The following is a 24052-nucleotide window of genomic DNA, read 5'->3' as shown; positions in this document are numbered from 1 at the left end:
TTTTCTATCCTTCAGCCTAAACTTTGGCCCGCATTGACCATGTTGAGAGATGAACTTTGCTTTGATGTCCCTTTGGCGGAGTTCGTCAGAGAGCCACAATAAGTAAGAATAATCTTCATCAAATACTGGAGAATGAAACTCTTTATATGTCCTCGGACCAGGATGCATAAGCAATATGCGGTATGGATTCGTCCGCACATAGGGTTGCCCATCTGCGGGCCTAGGCCAGAGACGCTTACGAAGAGGACTCTCATCTCAAACATATTTTAACTCAGGAATGGAGGCTAACATTTCCTCCCTTCCCTAATAAGGAGATGACATAGTTTCATCTACCACGACATGATTATTTGGAGAAAATCAGACCTCATCTCTAGTGCGAGGAGATATAGTTTGCAAGATTTGTCTGACGATCGGGCCATAGGGGGTCCCGCCAGGAGTATATGAGGTAGAAACTCCCCGGATAAAAGGCATGTTCAAAACTACGACCAAAGTGGCAAAAGCCCGAATATCCTTCCTTAACCATCATGTGAGGTCTTAAGTCTTTATGTCATCTCCAAAAATAAGGGAGATGTTTGAAGAAGTATAGGGGAAAAAAGGGGAATAAAATCCTTGGGTCACTCACCAAAGATTATCTTCCTTTCCTCCTCAGGTTTAGCGACCACCAGCTAGTGGGTTTGTATGCACTTCTTCAACCGAGTTCTGGAGGCCATGTAATATGGAACAATTTCCCCGACATAACTAAAATCCTGATAAAAGGACACCAACCAAGTTTTCAAGTATAATTCCTTCTCATACACGTCTTCTTCCCGGTAGAGCTACACCCCGAATCCAAGTTAAGAAGTGATTTTGAATCCAATATTTATGAAAAATGTATGCACATGTAGAGAAGGCGTTAGGCTCCAAGTAGCAGACCTTTGCATGAGTCTCATTGCTAAGAGGGCCAACCAAGAAGAATAGATCATTGAATTGCTTCACACTATCAGAGTAAGTCTCAAAATATTTAACACTTTGTCTCAGAGTAAATAGACCAAAACCATTTGAAAACTTAACATTACTTTGTACCTTGAAGAGGTGGAAAAACAATGTCATAGTCCTTGTTTTCACACCAGTGTTGAAAAACTTTGATGAACACCCAACTCAAAAGGATGAACTACATGGGAGCGATAAGACGATGGTTCAAGACACCAACTTCTAATACGTTTACGAGAAGACGATAACCCATGAGAGAGAATAGGCACTCATTGAATGGAATAACACACCCACTATACTGACTACACATCCTTTGATCCTCATTTAGGGGAAACACACCTCAATATTCTAATGGAGCAATGTTGATTACCACTTAAGTGAAAGCGTCGCCGCGAGAGAAGATACAAGAAACCTCTGATATTTATGAATTTACTTAAACTCTTGAAATGTTGTTATTGGTCTTCTTGGTCAAGATTGATGTAATAACCATGATTAAGTACATTAAGAAACTAATGTGGGTGTGTAGAAGGTGACAAAAACAAACTCAAATGTTCACCGTCCTTAAAACCCTAAAAATGGGTAGAACAAAGGCAAAAGCATAAGGCTCGGATATTAAAACTCAATAGCAGAATAGAAAATCAGATACACAAAGATGAAACCAACAAGCAAAATCTTCTGAGTCTGAATCGACGTTTGCACAAGAATATATCTAGAGAGAAATGAAAGGAACAAAAACATTTTCCTATGCAAAGTCAATAATAGTCAAAAGGGGCAAATACTACACTCTTAGAGTCTTATATGCTTCCTTGGAACGTTGAGGATTGTTTGATCGCTTTACACTATCAACGGTGAAAATTCAACCAAAACATTTCAAAAGACAATCAAACACCATAAATAAAGGAAGAACATTATCACTGACTAGGGTAAGGATACATGTCATCCATTCCTAGCGTCACGTAGTACCTCGTGGGGGTAGTATTTAATATGCTTATTCCCAAGGATGAGAAAGTCCCATCGAAGGTTTGACTTTTATGACTCTGTGGCCGTATAAGGACTCCCATCACAAACCCTCGCACTACAGAAAAGAGACAACGGCTTAGGGGCAACTATTATTAATCGCAGGTAAGGTCCAAAAGCGTATATATATATATATATATATATATATATATATATATATATATATATATATATATATATATATATATATATTGCTTAATTACTATTATAGTAAATAGTGAATATAATCTAAGATATTAAATTGATTTTTTATCATCTTCATATATTGAATTAAAGAAGAAAAATATTTAGTATTAGAGGTGAGCAGAGTCGGTGGGATGTGAAGCTATTATGTGATGGATGCAAGCTGGCAGACAACAATTGGCCATTTTGTGAAATGAACAGCATAAATAAAGATAGTGAAACAAACCAACCAGCTATTTAAGTTCTAATAATTGCAATTCAATCCTTGATTATGCTTTGTAAACAAATCAAATTTATATTTTGCACGTGTTAAGTGCTTGAAAGTTGAAAGTTGAAACTAGCCAATATAACACACAAGCCACACAACATGTCTTAGGTTGAGAATAAAGGCAATTAGAAACATTCTTAATATATGCAGACAACTTGGATTTTTAGTTAATCTGATTATGATATGTTAAATTCATCCAACAAAGAGATCAATATTGACCCCTAATTTAGCATTGTATCTTGTCATATTTATTGTCCAAAAACAATCAATATCACATAAATAGAGTCGTTAGCCTCGTCAAGCATGTAGATTATTAAATTAAAGAGAACAAAGTGAGGTAAGAACTACTATTAAAGTATACAATAATTGAGAAACGAATATTTTGAACATTAAATTTAGAAAGCAAGTGGAACTTGATAAAGTTTGGGAGTGTGAAAAGTAGTCAAAAACAAGTGGAACCTGATAATTCACTATTTTTACTGGTATTTCTCAATTTGATTATCAACAAAAATATTTATCAATCCACCACTATATATAAGTAATTAATAATATAATGAGTAGTCGTCTGAATTTGCACCATAGTAATTTATATAGCTCGGTCCTTGTTTTGAAGGGAAGAAATGAGAGAAACATGAATGTCGCGAAATGGAGGATACATGTCATATTTATGACATTACATATTTTAACTATTGCGAAGAATTACACACCACTTACAAAAATTAAAAAATAAGATTAGATTATGCAGGCCATGAATTTCACAAGCAAAATTAGTTTCATCTATAAATACTTCACTTGTATATTTCATAAAATATATACTCAATCAATCAAAATTAGTCTATTTTCACAAATTTATAATTTATCTTTGGATTTAATATTTTACTTATGCGATTCTTTATTTAGTAACTCACTGATAATTACCTTCATACTTAACACTCTTTGCAATCGTTTAAAGCATAAAGAGAATCACTATCGAGAGTTATTAACCGATCACTATATTAACTTTTATATTTGAGCATAAATTTAAAATGCTAGCAACATGAACCAATGGTTAACTTCAACATTAGAGGCCAAACTTTCATTTATCACAAGAATAACTTTTACGTGGTATTTTTTTTCCTTCAAACTCCATTTAAAATTTGGTAGCAGGGCCGGTCATGAGGAGGAGCAACAAGCTCCTTAGCACAGGGCCACAAAATTTGTAGCGCCCCATAATTTTATTTAGAGTGTTGTGAGCAATCCAATTGTAAAATTACAAGAGACAATTCATAGTATTCTGGAAATGAATATGTAGAGACAATTTAGAATACCTTTAATATTTACAACATACTTTAATTCACATGGAACTATATTGGTGGCCTATTTTATTTATAGCTTCCTATATTTACAACATACTGTAATCCACATAGGACTATATAGGTGGCCTATTTTATTTATACCTTACTTTTACTATGTTTTAATATTTATGAATGTGAAACTTTGTACACTATTAAAGCTGGTCTTCAACAATTAATTCTTTTTGTGTACAAGTGTTTTATGAAGTTTAATCAAAACATAACCATTTTCTCAACATAAAACAATACATTACAATACATTTCATTGTTAATTATTTAATGAATGTCACACAATACACAATATGGTGGTTGCAAGAGAAGTGTGGACAATAAAATAAGAAGAATTAGTTAACAAATTTTCTTAAAAAAATGTTCGAAAGAGGGCTCGTTTTAAATAATTAGAAATAAAAATAAAATTTTATTTATGATTTAAATAATACTTTAAGTATTTTGGTAGTTAATATATAATTTTATTTTTTTATAAGTCATTTTTAATTATTAAAATTGTATTTTTTTATTTAAGCCTATTTTTTTAATTAGAACTGGGTCACCACATTAATTGGGCCGGCCCTGTTTGGTAGACATGGAAATGTGTTTCCATAATCAATTATATTCACCTACATCATAAGTTACAACAATCAACTTGATGAATTTGACACAACAAATTGATGAATTGCTTGCAGACCTCTTTGAAAGATTAATAGAGAAAACAACAAAATGTTTTATCCAAATTCCCTGACGCTAAGAACGATTCGATAAATATATCTTCAACTAAGAGAGAAATTAGTAAGTCAAACTTGTCATAACTTCAATGAATTAGCTTCAGAAAATACCAACATTTGACTATATGAATGTGATTTCATAGAACAATTAATGTTTGAATGTTTTTATTCAAAACTAATTGGGCGGGTGGATTGGAAAAGTGACAATAAGTTTGACTTCCAATTTGTTTTTGACTAGCAACACATTGCCCACTATATAGCATACTCTCTTTTGTCAATATAATTGACTAAATATATTTATTATTTAATATAGAGATGTTCATGGGTGCGGATCAACACAGGAATCCGAATCCGTTGATCTAATTCATTGATGTGACATTACTAATTTTTTATTATTATTATTATTATTATTTTAAAAAGAAATATAAAATTATTAACTCATTACTAACCTTAATTTTTTCAAAAAAGCTTTATTCTCCATCAATAATACTACTAGATTAATGAGTTTATGTAATTCTAAAACTAAATGTTATTTTGTTATTTTCTTTTGTATCATTTTCAACTTACGTATTTTATAAAAATAATGTATCTCGGAGAATTTTATACTATTATCCACTATTATGTCATGTTGATGAATATTATTAAATATTATATGACGTGTTTCATCCATTTTGTATGTTAGAAATAAATATAAATGTATTTAATTTTGTTACAATATTTTTAAATTAAAAAAAACTATTATTTTTTAATTTGAAACACAACCCACGAATCCAACTCAACCCAACCCATAAATGAATGTGTCGGTTCAGATTAATTTTGATAATGAAATTGCGGGTTGGACGGCGAACTCAACTCATTTAAGTTTGAACGGATTGAATAACGGGTTAGGTCAAACCCGGTCCAACCCAACCCACATACACCCCTAATTTAATATATCTAAAAAAGAATAAAAGAATAAATAATAAAGACCAGATAAAATATATAACACACTCCCCCAAATTTTCTCTGATTAAAAGATTATATCCTTGATATGCATTGTAAATGTAAAAAATTGTACACCAGTGGATCACAATCATTCATAATAAATACTTTAGATGCAATAAATATGATTAATTGTCGGTGTAAAAACTTCTTACATTGTTACAATCAATTAAATTCTATTCATTATTTATTAAGCACATATCCATAAGTGATATTAATAAGTGATATTAATAGTAAAAAATAAATATTGTAAAACATTTTCATGTCACTTATAAAATATTTTCAAATATCATCATAAAATTTTATTAATAAAACATACAAAAAAAATTATTTTAAAAAATTATAAATCATTTTCGCGGTATTTATAAAAATATCCTTATTTAATTTTTTTGCCACCACATTAAAATTGTGGTTATTTAGTCTTTGTATAATAAAGTTCTTAATTTTATTATTAAAATAATACAACCCTCATATTTTATCAGACTTACCAAATCTCTCTCCATTCTCTAGTTTTTTCTCTTTCTCGCTTCTTTCTTCAAAAAAAAAAATCTATTATTAATATATATATTTTTATATACAAAAAATGATATTTATGATCGAAATATTTTTTAGTAAAAAATGGTATATGAGAAAAATTTATTCAAAAAATCTATTATTGATATAAAATTTTTTATATACAAAAATTTAATATTGATCCAAATATTTTTGTAAATGATGCCTAAATAAAATAGTATTTGTATAAGGAAAAAAATCTATTATTTATGAAAAATGGTATTTATGATCCAAATATTTTTTATTAAAAAATGATATACGAGAAAAAATCTACTATTGATCTAAATATTTTTATATAAGAAATTTATTATTGATCCAAATATTTATGTAAATGATACCTAAACAAAATGAAGTTTGTATAGGGAAAAAATCTATTAATGATTTAAATATTTTTATATACGAGAAATGATATTTATGATCAGCTATTTTTGATCCAAAAATGGTATACGGAAAAAAATCTACTATTGATCTAAATATTTTTATATACGAAATTTACTATTGATCCAAATATTTTTTATAAATGATACCTAAACAAAAATGAAGTTTGTATACAGAAAAAAATTATTATTGATCTAAATATTTTTATATACGAGAAATGGTATTTATGATCAAATATTTTTTATCCAAAAATGGTATACGAGAAAAAGTATATTATTGATATAAATATTTTTATATACGAATATTTAATATTGATCCAAATATTTTTGTAAATGATACCTAAACAAAAGTAATATTTGTATACGGAAAAAAATCTATTATTTACGAAAAATGATATTTATGATCCAAATATTTTTTATTCAAAAACGGTATACGGGAAAAAATCTACTATTAATCTAAATATTTTTATATACGAAATTTACTATTGATCCAAATATTTTTGTAAATGATACCTAACCAAAAATGAAGTCTATATACGGGGAAAAATCTATTATTAATTTAAATATTTTTATATACGATAAATGATATTTATGATCAACTATTTTTTATCCAAAAATGGTATACGAAAATAAATCTACTATTGATCTAAATATTTTTATATACGAAACTTACTATTGATCCAAATATTTATACCTAAACAAAAATGAAGTCTGTATACAGAAAAAAAATCTATTATTGATCTAAACATTTTTATATACGAAAATTTAATATTGATCCAAATATTTTTGTAAATGATACCTAAAAAATAATAATATTTGTATACGAAAAAAATCTATTATTTACGAAAAATTATATTTATGATTCAAATATTTTTTATTCAAAAATAGTATACGAGAAAAAAATCTAATATTGATCTAAATATTTTTATATACGAAATTTACTATTGATCCAAATATTTTTGTAAATGATACCTAAAGAAAAATGAAGTCTGTATATGGAAAAAAATGTATTATTGATCTAAATATTTTTATATACGAAAAATGGTATTTATGATCAAATGTTTTTCATCCAAAAATGGTATGCATGAGAAACTTATTATTGATCTAAATATTTTTATATAGAAAAATTTTAATATTGATCATCTAAATATTTTTGTAATTGTTACCTAAACAAAAATAATATTTGTATACGGAAAAAAATCTATTATTTACAAAAAATGGTATTTATACTCCAAATATTTTTTATTCAAAAATGGTATATGAGAAAAAAATCTACTATTGATCTAAATATTTTTATATACGAAATTTACAATTGATCCAAATATTTTTGTAAATGATATCTAAACAAAAATGAATTATGTATACAGGAAAGAAAATCTATTATTGATCTAAATATTTTTATATACGAGAAATGGTATTCATGATCAAATATTTTTGATTCAAAAATGGTATACGGGAAAAAATCTATTGTTAACCTAAATATTTTTATATACGAAATAATCAATTATTTATCTAAATATTATTTGTTTTCTTTTTTAACATTTTATTTATAATAAATGATGTATCCAAATGCGCGTAACAGAACAAAATATGTGCCTATGCACGAATTTGTTACTAGTTAATAGTAAAAAATAAATACGGTAAAACATTTTCATGTCACTTATAATATATTTTCAAATATCATCATAAAAAATTTATTAATAAAAGATACAAAAAATTATTTTAAAAAATTATATATCATTTTCACACGCTCTTTGAAAAACTTATAAAATAGGTGTTTATTCCATAATCTAAAATAATTTATAGTATACCATGTTCTTATTGGATATAATTTTTTATTGAAAAAAATAAGTTAAGTATTTTGTTATTTTCATAAAAATTGAATATTTATGAAAGTTTTTCTTTAATTTATTATTTAATAAAAATTGAATATCTCATCATCTATGGATATAAACTATTTGTCCTAAATCTTGAAAGTATCTTTTTAAAGAATTATAACTGGTGATAAATTTAGGAAATTTCTTTGGCCACCTCCCAACTTTCTAGCCCACCTCTGGTGAAAAACCCAAACTACCCCTGACTTCGGAAATGCATCTCTGAAATGCAAGAAAAAGGTGTTTTCGGAGATGCATCTCCGAAAGCGCCTTTTTTTTGAAAAAATTGTCTTGTTTCGGAAGTTCATTTCCGAAAACAGCATTTCAGAAATGAACTTCCGAAATAATGCGCGTTTTGCAGATTAAGCAAAACAGCCCCCCTCCCCCAATTCATTTACCCTAATCTTCTTCCAAACTCAAACTCTTTGCAAAAGCAAGTGTGAAGTATCAGAGGTTGCCAAACTCTTCTTCCAAACTCAACCAAACTCATCTCAAACACTAATTGGTAAGTTTATCATTTTTTTTCAATTTTTAGATCCATTATACATTACTATATTAGGGTGTTTAGAAACTGAAAAAATCACATTAAGATAGGTTGGTACTGATATTAGGTTGTTTAGTAGGCATAAAAGTAGTTTTGGTTTAGGTTTTTGGGGTCTGCCATTGGAGGTTGCAGAGAAGTTCTGCGCAGGGGTGTTTCGGAAGTTCATTTCCGAAAACACCTCCATCCCAGTTTTCGGAAATGAACTTCCGAATTGTATCAGAAGTGCAATTTTTTTATTTTTTTCTTTTGTATCGCATATTAATCGATTTCAATTGTTTACAGGAACATGTCAGGCAACCAACCAGCACGCATCAGACAGGGTAGGGAGACCCAGACTGCGTCGGCTAGACGCGAGCGGGCGGCGGCGCAGCTGGCGTCGACCCAGGGACGGGGGAAGGGTCGGGGACGCCGTGTGCGAGTTCCCGTGGACGTGGGAGAGGGTACCTCTTCATCTGGATCTAGGAGTCGGCTGGCTCGGGTATCTTCTTCCCGCCAGTGAGAGGAGGAGGAGGTGGCAGTTCCATACCTTGAGCCGGAGGGGGTACCGGATGTTGACCCTCCACCTGGGGAGGAGGATGAGCAGGAGGACAGCTACCCGGGAGGGCCCATTGACACTTCCGTGCTGATATCCTACCGCGACCACGTCGCTAAGCGTATTTGGGAGGGAGAGGTATTTTTTTTAATTTAACCGTTTATAATTTAGACGTTTATTCAATTTTTCTTAACGGTCTATTTAACATATGCTTTTATTTGTTTTTTTTGTAACAGGAGAGAGATCCTTTGAAAATGGTGAACCATACCCGAAAGATTTTCCGTCTGTTTAAACCAACAGCTGAGTGGTTTAACGACGCGGTGCAAGGTTCAGGGCTTAGCGGGCTCTGCATGACGGGGTACACCACCATCAGCCACGGCATGCAGGGGGCATTTATGGAGCACTGGCACAAGGAGACGTCTTCTTTCCACTTGCCGGTTGGGGAGATGACGATCACCTTGCATGATGTGCAGTGTCTTCTCCACCTACCCATCAGGGGGCCGCTGTTGACCCACTCCCGGATCCAGAGGGTCGAAGCCATTGAGTGGATGGTGCTCTATTTGGGCATGGAGCCCGAAGTTGCTGATTTTGAGTGCGCCACGACATCTGGGCCTCATATCCGGTTCATCACACTGAGCCGCTACTTCGAGCACCACCTGGTGGCGGCGACCGAGACTGAGGCTGAGGGTGACGAGCTATTTACACAGTATTACCGCGGCTGCGCTCTCCGGTGCTGGTACATGCATGTGGTAGGCGCTGCATGCTTTGTGGACAAGAGTGCAAGGTACGTTGACGTGACCTACCTCCGCTACTTCATGGACCTGGATACCGTTCACCAGTGGAACTGGGGGGCAGCTACTCTGGCATACCTCTACCAGAAGCTGAATGAGGCCTCCAACTGGAGGACGAGGCAGTTGGTCGGATCCTGCACACTACTCACGGTACGTTTCATTTTAATTGTTTCGTATTTATTTATGTTTCGTATTTGTGTTTCGTATTTACTTATGTTTCGTATTTATTTATGTTTCAGAGTTGGATCATCTCCTACTTCTCCCGCATCCACGACTTCCACATCGATCCTGCGTACGTTGACGCCATGCCCAGGGCCGCCAGATACGTTCTCCAGAGGGGGAACAATACGGTGGGACCATACCGTGGGTACCTGGACCGCACGATGCACGACGACATCACCTGGAGGTCGTTCAGCGACTACACTCAGATTGTCCCCTTTGACGGCATATCTCTATATTCTGGCTGGTTGGCATGCGAGACTACCATCATGGTCTGGTATCTCCGTGAGCGGTGCATGCGGCAGTTCGGATTCGTGCAAATGATACCTAGGTCACCCTTCGAGGCTGCTCCCGACACAGTGACCAGAGTGCAGCTCACTGCCATGTGGGCCGATTGGGAGCATCATGTGGTACCGGAGGAGTACCGTCTCATGCGGGTCACCCAGGACTGGCACAGTGTGGAGGGGTACGTCACATGGTTCTACTGGGTGTCTCATCCTCTCTTGACACCCGACGCTCTCGGCGCTCCTAGGCCAGCACACGAGGAGATCCTGGAGAACCAGCAGGCCGAGGATGACCACACCATTGATCTCCTGCCGATCTGCCAGCGGATAGAGATGCTTGGGCGGGACACGTTGGATCGAGGTGTCGTTCATCAGGGCGGTCCAGAGGCAGTCGCCGTGATGGAGATGATCGTCACTGATGCGGGCCGTGCGGCGGCATACAGGCGGCAGAGGAGGGCCCAGGGTGAGAGGGTTAGGCACACCCAGTAGTGGTCGGGTTTATTTATTTTTTGTTTTCGGATTGTATCTTTAGCACACTATTTTTATTTGGATTTGGATCGACTTGTATATATTACTTTTTTATCATATTAGCTTTTTCTGTTTATATGTCATTTATTTTATTTCCCGGTTTCCTTTAATTAAAAATAAGAGACTGTTAAGAAAAACATTAAAAAAAAACCAGTTTCTGCATAATTCGGAAGTTCATTTCCGAAACCCCCCAAAATCTGAAAAAAGGTGTTTTCGGAAGTTCATCTCCGAAAACACCCCCCATGAGGTGTTTTCGGAGATGCACTTCCGAATTGTGGAATTTTTTTTTAAAAAAAAGCGCTTCGGAAGTTCATTTCCGAAGCAAGGGTAATTTGGGTTTTTCGCTGGGGGTGACCCCCATAGGGAGGTGGCTAAAGAAAAAACCTAAATTTATCTTAAAATTATTTTAAGTATGCTTTTTTTTACTCAATATTTTAAGTATGCTGTGTTATATAGAATATTATAAATTTATTTCATATTTTATTCAATTAATTTCTCACATTCCCTACCTCTTTTTAATATAATTTTATCTATTTATATTTCAATTGTGTTATTTAATTAATAACATGTACATTACTTTTAAATATTTTTCTTTATTTTACATTTATAATAATAAACCACTAATAATTAATATAAGCAGTTGAATAAAAAATTTATTATTCTTATTTTATTTAACACCTGTTTTAAATCTATTAAAAAATTAAATGTGACCAACATTGTAAAATTGATAAAATAAATCATATTAGTAAAACAATTTTATTATATCATACTAATTCATCACACATGTTTTGTGCATGATAAATTTAAAGCACTTTGATAGCTTATCTTATGTTGGAGATGATTGAAGTCCATCTAAACAATAAAAGAAGTTTCAATGTTCAATTGTGGTGGCTAAAAAGAAGCGTTGACTAAAAAGAAGCCAATCAAAATTCCAAAGAATGATCCCTTGACTCATGACCATGCTTTGCTGACCCATGTTATTGTAACTTGTGAGAGACTGTTCATCATTATGTCAGATTTTAGCTGACAGGTTTTAACATCTCAATTGAGCACTAAGTCTCTGTTTGGATGGAGAGATTATGAAGAGAAGGAATGAGAGAAAAATGTTTCTTGCTTTCCAGGTTCAGCCACGGAAGGAAAATTACTATATTTTTTGGAAAATTACTATATTAATTTCCCCTAAAAGTTACAATATCAAATCTATTATTAATAATCCACAAAATTTGTTTGAAAAGAATACTAGTGTTTTACAACTGCAAATGCCAAATAAGTCATTCGCTCCTAACACCCTATAATTGTTTCAAAATTGGTTGAGTCTTGCCATCAAGATCGCTTCACAATAGCAGTTGCAAAGAAAGGATGATGGCATAACGTGAAAGAAATCTTCATCGATGGATCGGCTGATCCTAGCCGGGAAATTACTGTCAAGGCAATGTTGTTGCGTTCTGCTACTTGCTCTATTCTCCCGAGCTCAGCCATCATGTCAGGATCGTTGGCGAAACTACTTTTCAGCTCTTTTGCCATCTTTTGCGCTACCTTGAAGTAATCACACATAGCTAGGGTCTGAAGGAGAAATAAACCGATAAATGTCTGTTTCTTAAAATAAATAAAAAACACGCAATAGTTTCCAGAGAATACTCACAGAGAAGTTAGCCTGGGAAGTTGATTCCTTATATGTCTGATATGAGATGCTTTCAGGAAGACAAGCTTTCAGCAAAAGCTCAAATTGCTGGATAAATATCTGGACAAAATATCTATACGTGAATTCATATGCACATGAAAAGCTTGATTCATGGATGTGTAAGAATGTAACCCCTAAATCTGATAGGTTACTGAATGGTTCAAATCTGATAGGTTACTGAATGTACTAGAAACTTTTCAACCCCTAAATCATTCACTGGATATTCCAGCACTAGAAATCCAGCGCTGAATTTTTGTTTTTACCAAACACCATTTGAAACATTTGAACGAAGTTTTTAATACATTTGAAAACTGTATGCGGCAAAACAGAAAACTTTACCTCGTGTTCTGTACTGAAAGGGCTTTGCGGTGGAACAATTTTGCACTCATTCCTCAAAGCAGCTAGCATCTAGAAAAATAATTGAATTGTTGCAGAATGTAAGTACACTAAATTGAATCAAATAACAAAGCAGGAAAAATATTTAGTTTAAAGCAAATAATGATATAAACAAAGTCGATGTAGTCATATTAACTTTAAGTAAAAGAAAAAGGCTTGTCGATATGGCAAAATAGGGTTCAGTTATCACCTACAGAATACTAAACTCTACCTCTAGAACTGGCACATACAACAAGAAATTTCAAGCCACTGATGTATTAAATCACAATTCCTAGAAGAAATGGTTAAGTCAACATCATTGAGGAAACATATGCAGTATTACCATGCCTAAACCTTCAGCTAGATATATTTGGCTCTGAAGAAACTTAACAGCATCTGAGATCTGATAATTCATTCCCCCGTCTTTTAAAGAATCTCTTTTTTTCTTCGTCTTCTTTTTACCTAACCAACAAGTAGCATAGATACATGTTGAAGTCAGCAACACCATAACATAAGCTAATTTATTCTCTTCAAAGTCATACAGCTAAAAGCATAATTACAATACTACATAGTAATACTACACTGAAAATTTGTATGTAAAACATACAGTAGAGAATTTCCTCACACACCAACCCTTTGCTTAATTAAAAAACTCATGATAAACTACCGTAACACATACCAGCGCCACTGCTCATTGCTATCCGGAGATGCTTCTTCTCTGCAAGATTGATCAACACGATGTAAATATACCAGTAGACCATGCAATAATCATGGTCAGCATAGAGTTCCAATTCAAATCCCACAGTGAGAAATCGAAAAGCTATCCAATAAGTTTGCTCTTCCAACCACACGAGAATATGTTGGAATATTTTGAAACCTAAATTCTGCCAGAATAGAGCAATATTGTTACAGTGATAGCAGCTAACAAAAAACCAACCAATTTAAGCCCGCAAATAAAATGTTTGCTTCAACACTCTTGAAAAAAAAAACCCGCTTTGTGTGAATACTCAATACTGTGATTTGTAGCATGTAGGAAATGGCCTGTGTTTAGTAATGTAGGAAAAATTCACAATAAATGCTAATTGATATGATTTGCTAATTCTAACCCTAATAATAAATTATAATACTAATACTGCATTTGTTTCTTTTTAAATGTCGATTTTTAAGAAAAAAAGTTCAAATGTATTTTTCATTTTCTAGTTTAAGGTTTCATTAACTACTTTTTGCCAATTGCACTCTAACCTTACCAATATTTGCACTTACATTTATGAAGAGAGGGAGTAAATGGGTGAATGAGCCAATGAGAGGTATGGGTATAATTTGAAATTTCCTTATTAATCAAAGCTCTTTCTTGATTTGTACAAAACAACCTTATAATACATGAATATTGGAACAGAGGGAGTAGTTTCTGGGTATTATTTTCCTCCCTCAATCCCTGAAGGACAAATCCTATGACTTCAATGCATGTATAGGAATCAGATTAATCATAATTCCTTTAAACCCTTCACCCGTTGTATCACTTCTCAAACTCATGTGATAACTAACTTCTTTATAAGCACCAGTTTCAGACAAACAATAGGTAAAAATCATAAGTAAAAACCTCGTTGTTTGAAGTATTTCCAAACTCCTTTTTGAAAGCTAGCTCCAGCTGCAGAATGGAATGCAGGATTAGGTAAATCTTGATTGGTGCAAAATGAATTTCTTGGCAATCATTCAATATATCAACTCACATTAAATATATAAAGTAATTCTACACCAAATATATAGTGATTCAATAATCAAACCGAGACAAAATGCTGCAATTGCATTCCCCAAATAAGAAACAAGTTTCTCCCAGAATAAGATAGGGCAAATTAAAAAATATATCCCAAGTATTATAACTTCAGACGCTTGTGCCAAAAAGATATATAAGAATTACGAAGCATTCATGAAAATCTTCCTAAAATCTAATTCAATTTCTTTAACAGATAAGGTGTTATGTATAATAGAATGTAACAAAGTCTAGAGTGAAGCTGGTTACTGTAAAACCAAAAAACAAAAACAAAAAAAACAAGCAAAGGACACACCTGAACATGGATGACACGCAAGTCTTGTAGCATTTTCCCCAGCTTACGCCTTTGCCATGCGGCATTTGTACAGATAATTTTGAGTAAATTGATCACCATCTGCATCCATAATATTGAACAGATTATAAAGTGCCTAACTAAAATCAAATGAGTTGTATAGCATTTTCTTATAGAAAAGAATTCATATTTGAATGATACTATCCTCCAGTCAAAATCTAGGTTGATTAATTACAAGAATAATTGAGCCCATTTGTTTCTGTTTTAGTATTAAAAATCCCTTAAATGTTTTTTTTTTAAACTTTCTAAAACTTTTTAGTGTGCTGTTTAAGCTTCTAAAGAATATCAAAACTTCTGATTATTTAGATAATCTACTTTGAGCAGCTTCTGAAAATGTGGTAATCAGAACTGCTTTTAAAAGTTAAAGTGGATTTTAATAAATGTAATCAAACAAAAAATTAGCTTCCGCTTAATATAAATCTCCAAAAACTAAACTATAATTTACACAATCTTAAAATCGACATTTTAAAAGCTTAAACAAAAGGCAGTAATTGAGCCAATTTCAGATTACTCATAAGATGTTGCATATCTCTACAAGTTCAGGAACACATGCAAAAGAGTAAAACACATATAGGATACAAATATGACATATCAAATGACTTTAATTTCACTACCTGTTCAAGTTGAACCATAAGCTGATTTTTCTGAAATTCATGATTCTCTGCGACTTCGGGTAATCCAGCAGCTCTAGTAATCATAGAAAACATAGGGTACCGACCAAAGAGTTTCCCGTTCTGGACCAGCAGAAGCTGATATGATAACAGGATTTAATACGTCAAGCTTGGAGAACAGAGTTCAATATAATAGAAGTAAATTTTTATTACCATGCATGTCAAGCATGCCAATCAGATGTATAAGAGAACAATATGTTGTTTTGTGTGCCTCTAGCATTCCGTTTTATAAGAAATCTGGTGCTTAGCCGGGGATGATGGTTTCCTTAGGCTATGTTTGGGAGTTTAGGAGGGGATTGGAAGGACTTTGGGAAAAATAAAGGAATGGTAGTCCTCTAACTTGAATGTGGGTTTCTTTTTCTCCAAAATGCAAAATCTGCCTAATTTGGAGGAACTCAAAAAATGAATCCGAGGGGGAAATAACTAATTGCTGAGCTGGAAGGTGTGAAGAGTGGGTAGGGGAAATGAGGCACGGGTGCGACTGGCTAATGGCTATTAAAGGAAAGATTAGGAGGGAGAGAAATGTTGGTTGGAATTCTGTTAGAAATTGGGAGAGACTGGGCCTCTTGAATTGCCTTAGTATCTTTTTTTTTTTTTTTTGACAAATGCCTTAGTATCTTTTATTCTCTGTATTTTTCATTTCTTCCCTGTAATAGAATACCAGGACTGCTATCAATTTGATAGACAGACCCGGAATTTCCCTTTTGAACCATAATACAAACACTTTAAAGTTACTATTTCATAGGCAACTATCAGACATGATAAAAAAAAGTGAAAATATATATTATATTATTATCAATTAAAATTGTTAAATCATCAGTTATGTCAGACACAGTTAATAACCAACATAAAGTTACATAAGAAAACCAAAGTAGCCTGGTAAAACAATACCCCCGCAATGCATGGGATTCAATGAAAGGTCGAGGTAGTCTGGTAATAACCTACACAAAATTACTAACGAAAATCAAGATAGCCTGGTAAAAGTAAAACAATGCCCCCGCAATGCATGGGATTCAATGAAGGGTCAGATATATTGGGTTTATAGAAGAATACAATATTACATTTGAGAAAGGTTGATCCCATAACATATAATGAAGAAAATTTGTCATATTATTTTCAACACATTAAATGAGGTAGTGGTACAAGGAAAGAAATTTAATGTTCATTTAAAAAACACCCAAGTTTCTCTTCCTAGGGTTGTCTCATAAGAGGCAGCAGTTAGAGAAAGAAAAATCTCCTTTACAAATATTTTATAATTAAATTGCTCGTATATATAAAAAATTTATAAAAATAGTTAATAAGAAATAAGAGACCACTCATCAAATCAAACAGAATCATTATAAGATTAACCTGAAGATGAGCTCTTGAAATCAAATCAGGTTGAGATTTCTGGAATTTAACCACAAAGAGCAAGGCAGCCTCCAACGATGGATCCAATGGGTAAGAACATATAACGTCTAGATCATGAAAGAGTTTCACAAAATATTCGAGAGCCTGGAAGATATAAACTAGAAACGTTGTAATATGGAATTAAGTTTCATACACTAAAAGTAACCCTCTAAAAACATACCTTTTCTAAACCAAATATTTTGATTGCCCGCGGCGGTGTTGGAGCTGATAATCTAGAATTTAAACTAGCATCAAAGCCAATAGGTTGACAACCAGATGCAGTTGTATTTTCTACATTGTGTTCAGACATTTCCGGAGCACTGGCTCTAAGAAATTCTGAAGATTTCCGAATGTGACCAATCTCTGAAATACATGAAGCTATGTGTTCTCTTGCCAACTCCAAACCTCCTCCTTGGGGTCGTTTCATAGACATCAAAAGATGGTAAAAATGCTGAAGGAAAATAAAATGTAGTGATTTCAGTCGCAATAATAGTGCTTAGTTGACAAGAAAAGGATGAGACTGAATATTAATGAAAGGTAAACTGTCAAAAGATCAAAGTACTCTGACTTACTAGTTAGTTCGTGGGAGGAGTATTAATGAAGAGGAATGGAAGAGACAGTAGGGGAGGGAAAATAACACTAAACAACCCTTCTCTGTTTGCTTTATAGCAGGGCGGGTAGAAAATTAATTTACTATTATGAAAATCAAAATAAATCAATGAATTTGCTGATGCAAAATGAAGAAGGGGATAAAGCAACATCCTAGGCTGCGTCTTTTCAGAATTAATGGACCAGCTGAAAATGAGGAAAAAGCTAGAAAATAAGTGGTTTTTTTCTCTTCAAATAATTTGTTATACCAGTGGTTGTTTTTTTCAAAAATAGTCCTATGTAGCAGGAAAAACCGTGCTAGGAACACTATCTAACACACTTTTTTATTGGGTGAAACTCATGTGGATCCAAAACGATGGAAATGTGTCCCAATCCACGTAAAGTGGTGGGATCGACATAGAATTTACCCAATAAATCAGTGTGTGTTAGAGAGTGCTGAAAAGAGAATGATCCCAATTCCCGGCACTCTTCAAACCTTAAATGAATGATCAGATGTAAAGAAGCTTTTAGAAAAGTGAAAAATAAGTGTGAAAGAACATGTCAAGGTTTCTAGGAATCAATAAGTGAGAGCAATTTTGAAATTAAAAAATTACACGAGGATAGTTTAGTCCACGGCTCCACGCGATTCAAAGATTTGAAGCCTTTTTCATAAGAGGGGTTTTGAAACTATCTTTTAGAATTAGGTTCTTATCTTAGCATAACTTAAACTATCTTTTAGAATTAGGTTCTTATCTTCGCATAACTTAAACTATCTTTTAGAATTAGGTTCTTACCTTAGCGTAACTTCAACTATCTCGTCAGATTAATTTCCATATAACCATATTTTTCTGTAATTATCATTGTCCATTCTCCTGTTTAATTAGGATTTCAGTCTTGTATTAGTATAAATAAAGGCTAGTGTTTGGTATGTGTCGAATCATAAATCATATACCATACAAATTTTTGAATATTTATTTTTTCCATTCTTTCTTCATCCAAAACCTTATCAACATAATAACATCGACAACAACGGCAATAATAATGAGAGAAATATGAAGCACAAGTATGCACTGGGTTACGGTTGCTCATACCTAACACAAACAGTACACATCTTTTCTTTTATGTTTAGAGTTGGGTAATGTAGCATGGTTCAATCGAGTCCAGCTTGGACACGGCAGTGAGAATGACCGGGTTTAATAACACAACAAATCAAGACTCATAACTGACCAGGGCTAATTAATTTAAATTTAAGTTTATTTCATTCTTTTACTGGACTGGGAGGACAACAACTGAACATTCTACCATTCATGACATTAACTCAGGCGGCAACTACTTCTCCATTTTTTGATTCTCTATCTCACCTTCCGTTGAGATGTCGCGGGTAATTTTTTCACCTTTTGTTGTCTTTTTCTCCTTAAATTTGTCTATTTAGTATAACACTGTTTGGTTTGGCTTTTCACTTTAGCTTTCTGTGAGATTGTGGTGAGAACCTTTTTGGCCAAAATAGAAATAGTATTATTATAGTAGTGGTGAAAATAGATTTCTTTTTAAATGCATAATAATAACAATAATAATATGGGCAACGGCATTTGGCTTTTCAGCTTTCTACAATGTTGCAACTGTGGTTTTTTATTTGGCTTTTGGACTATATATATATATATATATATATATATATATATATATATATATATATATATATATATATATATATATATATATATATATATATATATATATATATATATATATATATATATATATATATATATATATATATATATATATATATATATATATATATTCCTACTGATACAACCATTTTGTAGTAATAGTGAAATTAGAAGTGACACGAGCAATTTTGCCACAACCCTTGACTTAGATATGAGGAAAAAGCAATGCAAGTTGGGCTTGCAACATTTTAATCTCCCTTGAGTTATATGATACACAGTTTATATTTTATATTGACGTGCTCATACCTATACCGTACCCAAACATATACATCTCAGAATATTAAAGGTTCTATTAGAATTTGGGTTGGACATAACTCAATTAGAATTGCTTCCAGTTATAAGTATATTTTCATGTCATATCTCATTCGATGTGGGACTATTAACACGCCCTCTCACACTAAACACTGTTGAACTTGGTGCATGGATATAAGTGGTGTGTGGCCTGATAGAAGAAACTTAATAGCAGGTGGCCAAACAGATTCTGGATAGGCTATCATACCATCTTAAGTTTTTATATTGAGCCCAACTCATTTTTTCAAAATCAGCCTAACTCATTTAGTAGTAATAGTGAAACTAGAAGTGACAGCAAGCAATTTTGCCACATCTTTAACTAACATATGAGGGCAATTAGGGGTTGCAACATTTTAATCTCCCTTGAGTTATATGATACACACATGCATCTCAAAATATAGAGGGTTCAATTAAAATTTAGGTTGGGTCTAACTCAATCTTACAAAACCAGCTTGCAAGAAAAGGAATGTTTCCACTTGTAATCATATTTTCAAGTCATATCTTATCCGATGAGGGATTGTTAATACGCCGCCTCACACAAACGTTATTAGACTTCGTGCGTGAATATAAATGGTCTTTTGCCCGATAACGGAAACCTGATAGCAGAGGACCGGACAGGTCTTGGATAGCCTAGGCTCTGATGTCATCTTAACTTTTTATATTGGGTCTAACTCAACCTTACAAAACTGGCTTGTAAAGTGAGGATTGCTCCCACTTATAAACATATTTTTAGGTCATATCTCATACGATGTGTGACTCAAGTTTCAAAGAGCATCAGGAAAAGCCGAGAAGAGTATTATTCGTTCACTGTACCAAAACACAAAATTATGCTAATCACGGAAAGTCAAGGGCTGTAGGCTAATTTAATAACATGTACCATCTTATCTTTGACATTTGCAGATTGATTAAATATATTGCAAAATGGCACACCTATGTCTAATTATAAACTATACAAGAATGTAATTCTCCATTATTTGCAAGTTTGTATAGCTTTATAGAGAGAGTAATCATAGGAAAAAAACCTTACGAAAACGTAATCGGCATAGCAGCGCTTTGCAGTATCCTTCTTCCAGATCAGGATTATTTTGAAGTGGCTCTATATCTGCAACGAAATAGCTCACAACTCAATCAAAGCATGTGGATATGTTGCCCACCCTTTTGTGATTGGGGAGAAAGACAGAACAATTGTGTATGACAAGCATAAAGACTATAATAACTAGCATCATAAATTATGATCAATAAATGGAATGTCAAATACGCATATCTCAATTACACATGGTTGAATTAAATTCAACAAAGGAAGGAAACCAGGTAATTTAAGAATGACATGAAGCCTGCCACAACAGGTATTTGTAACCCTTTCAAACATGAGAATATCAACACTCTAATTAACTTCAAAGTTCAATATTTTATTCTACACAATTATCACTATTCACTCACTTATGCAAAACTAGCAAATTACAATAATATCATGATATAAGACCTCACCAGAGCATGTTGAGGTTTCAACAAGCAATTACCTTCTGACATTCTTCTTTTTGATGATGAAGTTTTAGAAGCACGCAATTGACGACATATCGTTTCTTCAACAGCATTTAACAACGGTAAACACCTTTCCTTTCCATCTCCACTCAGAGGAAGTCCATATGCCATGACAAATAAATCTTCTTCCTGACACAAATAAATATCACCACTATTTAGTGAAAAATATAGAGACATTGGTTCGTTCAAATATACAGCTTATAGAAAAATGCATATAGAATAGAACATATGTTAGGAGATCAAACAACTAAGGCTTCATATCTATATGCCCGTCCACTTAGAGGAAGGCTGCATGTCAGCATAAATTTCTAGTGACACATAATATAAAAAAGCTTAAGATCCATATAAATAAATGATGAAATAAAAAATCCTAACATTCTATGTAATTTAGTGAATGGAAACAATTCAATAAACAGTCAACTTCTCCAAAAAGATGAAAAACTGGTACTTATTTGACGCAACAGAAGAAAAAAAAAGTGAAAACTCCAACATGCGAGAGCAAAAAAATGATTCTACAAAACAGAGATAAAAATAAAGAACAGTTGGAATACATTACTTCATGTGTCCGTGCATCTGCAACAACTGAAAGAACTGCTTTGCAGGTTGCACGCATGATTTGGCAATAAGAGTGTAACAGGGCATGCGATGATGTCCTTTCAGGCCGTAAGAGATAGAGGCAAGAATAGACAGTTTGTGCCAGCGAATGACCCTTGTGCCATGTTGCCTGAAATATCAAATGATCACTAGATAAAAACAACAAAAAAACACAAAATTAAGACTTGTCCAGTACAGACAAAGATATTGAAACCAAACATATATTGCTAATTGTGCATCTTCAAAACTGTCTTTATACATTTAGTTTGTCATTTGACTGAAATATTCTACTTATTTGGATAAATCTTAATATTTTTCCAAGGGGAAATAAATCAGGCTTTGTTAAGCAAAGGGTAGATTTTGATGTACTCGGCACTAAAATACAAAGCACATTTATCTACATAAAAAATAGAGGAGAGACCATAGAGTGTCATATCAAGATAGTGAATTCGTCAAACTCATGCATACTGAGGATGTTTCTCTATACTTCAGAGAGAAACAAAGGTATCTTTCAGTCCTTGAAAAAATCTAGAAACTAGTTGTAAGAAAACATAGAAAACAGAGGCAACAAGGTGAAAATACCTCACATGCTAGTAGATGGTCCATGATGTCAATTATGCATCGAACATCAGTAGTTTTATCAGCACTAATAGGAACCGGAGCAGCACCATTCTCAATGGCTTCATCAAGAGAGTAGTAAGTAGAAGCCATACCAGAGTCCATTTTCGGATCCATTATCTAAAAAAATCAAAAAATATATATAATCCATACGAATCAACGTTACACAAAACAGTTGTAAAAACAACCAACATCTTCTCTACATATTTCTTATGCATAGTCGTAAGCTATGAAGCATAGACACCGGAAACACGACAACGACAGTGACACGCCGAGACCAATAATAATTTGAAAAAATAATAAATTAAACTTAATCACGAGTGTCGGTATCAGTTCCGGACACAGACACAAATACACTTTTTTCACAGATGTCGATGCTACAAAGATACTAAGTTAACCTAACTATAAAAGGATTATACAGAAAACTAAAAGCCTCTCACTGAAAGTGGAGTGAGAAAAATAAAAACAATACCTCCAAAGCAGACATGGCAGCATAGAGATTGAAATTGTCTCCATGGATGAGGTCTCCCTCTTGAAGATCTGCAACACAAAAATCTAATTCAAAAAAACCACAACTAATTGACCACAATATCATTCTAATTTGCAAAACACACTGTAAAATCATCTTCACAGAAAGTATCTAATATCCCAAACCAAGAACTTGAAAATCAGTATTTAATTATGAAGTTGAAAACGAAAACGAAAGCATTGCGATTCGCATTTGCAGTATTTGTAAACTGCAGCATTAAAAGGAAGGTTAAAAGACGGAAAATCCTTGGTAAAGGGAAAAGAGAGAAAGGACTGGACCTTGACAAGCGGCATGGAGGAGAGGCGAAACATCGGCCCAAACGGAGTTATCGCCGGAGGGAATACGTGGCCGGAGTTGAACGGGGGTTTGTGGTTCGTTGGCGCGATCCAAGGCCGCCATGGCTTTGAAGCTTGCCTTACTGTCCACTCTAGGTGGAGAGGAGTGAGTTTAATTTTTGAGGTTTTGCGTTCGAGAGCGCTGTGTAACTGTGTTGTGGTTTATGACTCTTTCTCTCTCTTCTGGTTTCGGCGTTCTGTGAGAGTTACCTGTAACATCATGTTGTCTTCCATTTTTGTACTTGGAATAAATTACTAATTATTTTAATTTGTCTTTTTTTCTAAGAAAAAATATAAAATATTTTTTTGGGGTAAAGAAAACATTGTACATTGATATAATTTAGAGAGGCTTATGAGAATGGGCAAGGGGCCTTTTATCTTTTTGAATTGCTTTTGCATTCGTTCGAGTGCCTT

General features: G+C 33.3%; 1 protein-coding gene across 1 annotated transcript; it reads right to left on the bottom strand.

Annotated features, from left to right (window-relative positions):
* Positions 1 to 12294: 12294 nt before the first annotated feature.
* Positions 12295 to 23869, bottom strand: LOC131633214 (uncharacterized). Its single transcript, XM_058903929.1, has 16 exons — positions 23582 to 23869; positions 23247 to 23314; positions 22739 to 22894; positions 22119 to 22286; positions 21541 to 21691; positions 21043 to 21122; positions 17593 to 17862; positions 17373 to 17516; positions 15966 to 16100; positions 15295 to 15393; positions 14829 to 14876; positions 13908 to 14112; positions 13572 to 13690; positions 13193 to 13261; positions 12815 to 12913; positions 12295 to 12735 (listed from the first exon to the last, which is right to left on the bottom strand). Exons 1-16 carry the CDS (start codon positions 23700 to 23702, stop codon positions 12496 to 12498), a joined length of 2172 nt encoding a protein of 723 aa, XP_058759912.1. The 5' UTR covers positions 23703 to 23869; the 3' UTR covers positions 12295 to 12495.
* Positions 23870 to 24052: the final 183 nt, after the last annotated feature.

Source organism: Vicia villosa, linkage group LG1, assembly GCF_029867415.1.
Source record: "Vicia villosa cultivar HV-30 ecotype Madison, WI linkage group LG1, Vvil1.0, whole genome shotgun sequence".
NCBI lineage: Eukaryota > Viridiplantae > Streptophyta > Magnoliopsida > Fabales > Fabaceae > Vicia > Vicia villosa.
This window is presented reverse-complemented; position numbering and strand designations above follow the sequence as displayed.

Coding starts and splice junctions, on each gene's coding strand:
- LOC131633214 (XM_058903929.1), bottom strand. CDS start 23,702: ATGGCGGCCTTGGATCGCGCCAACGAACCACAAACCCCCGTTCAACTC. Junction 21,692..22,118: donor CAGATGCACGGACACATGAA/GTAATGTATTCC, acceptor TATTTGTGTCAG/GAAGAAGATTTATTTGTCAT. Junction 17,517..17,592: donor AAATATTTGGTTTAGAAAAG/GTATGTTTTTAG, acceptor TATATCTTCCAG/GCTCTCGAATATTTTGTGAA.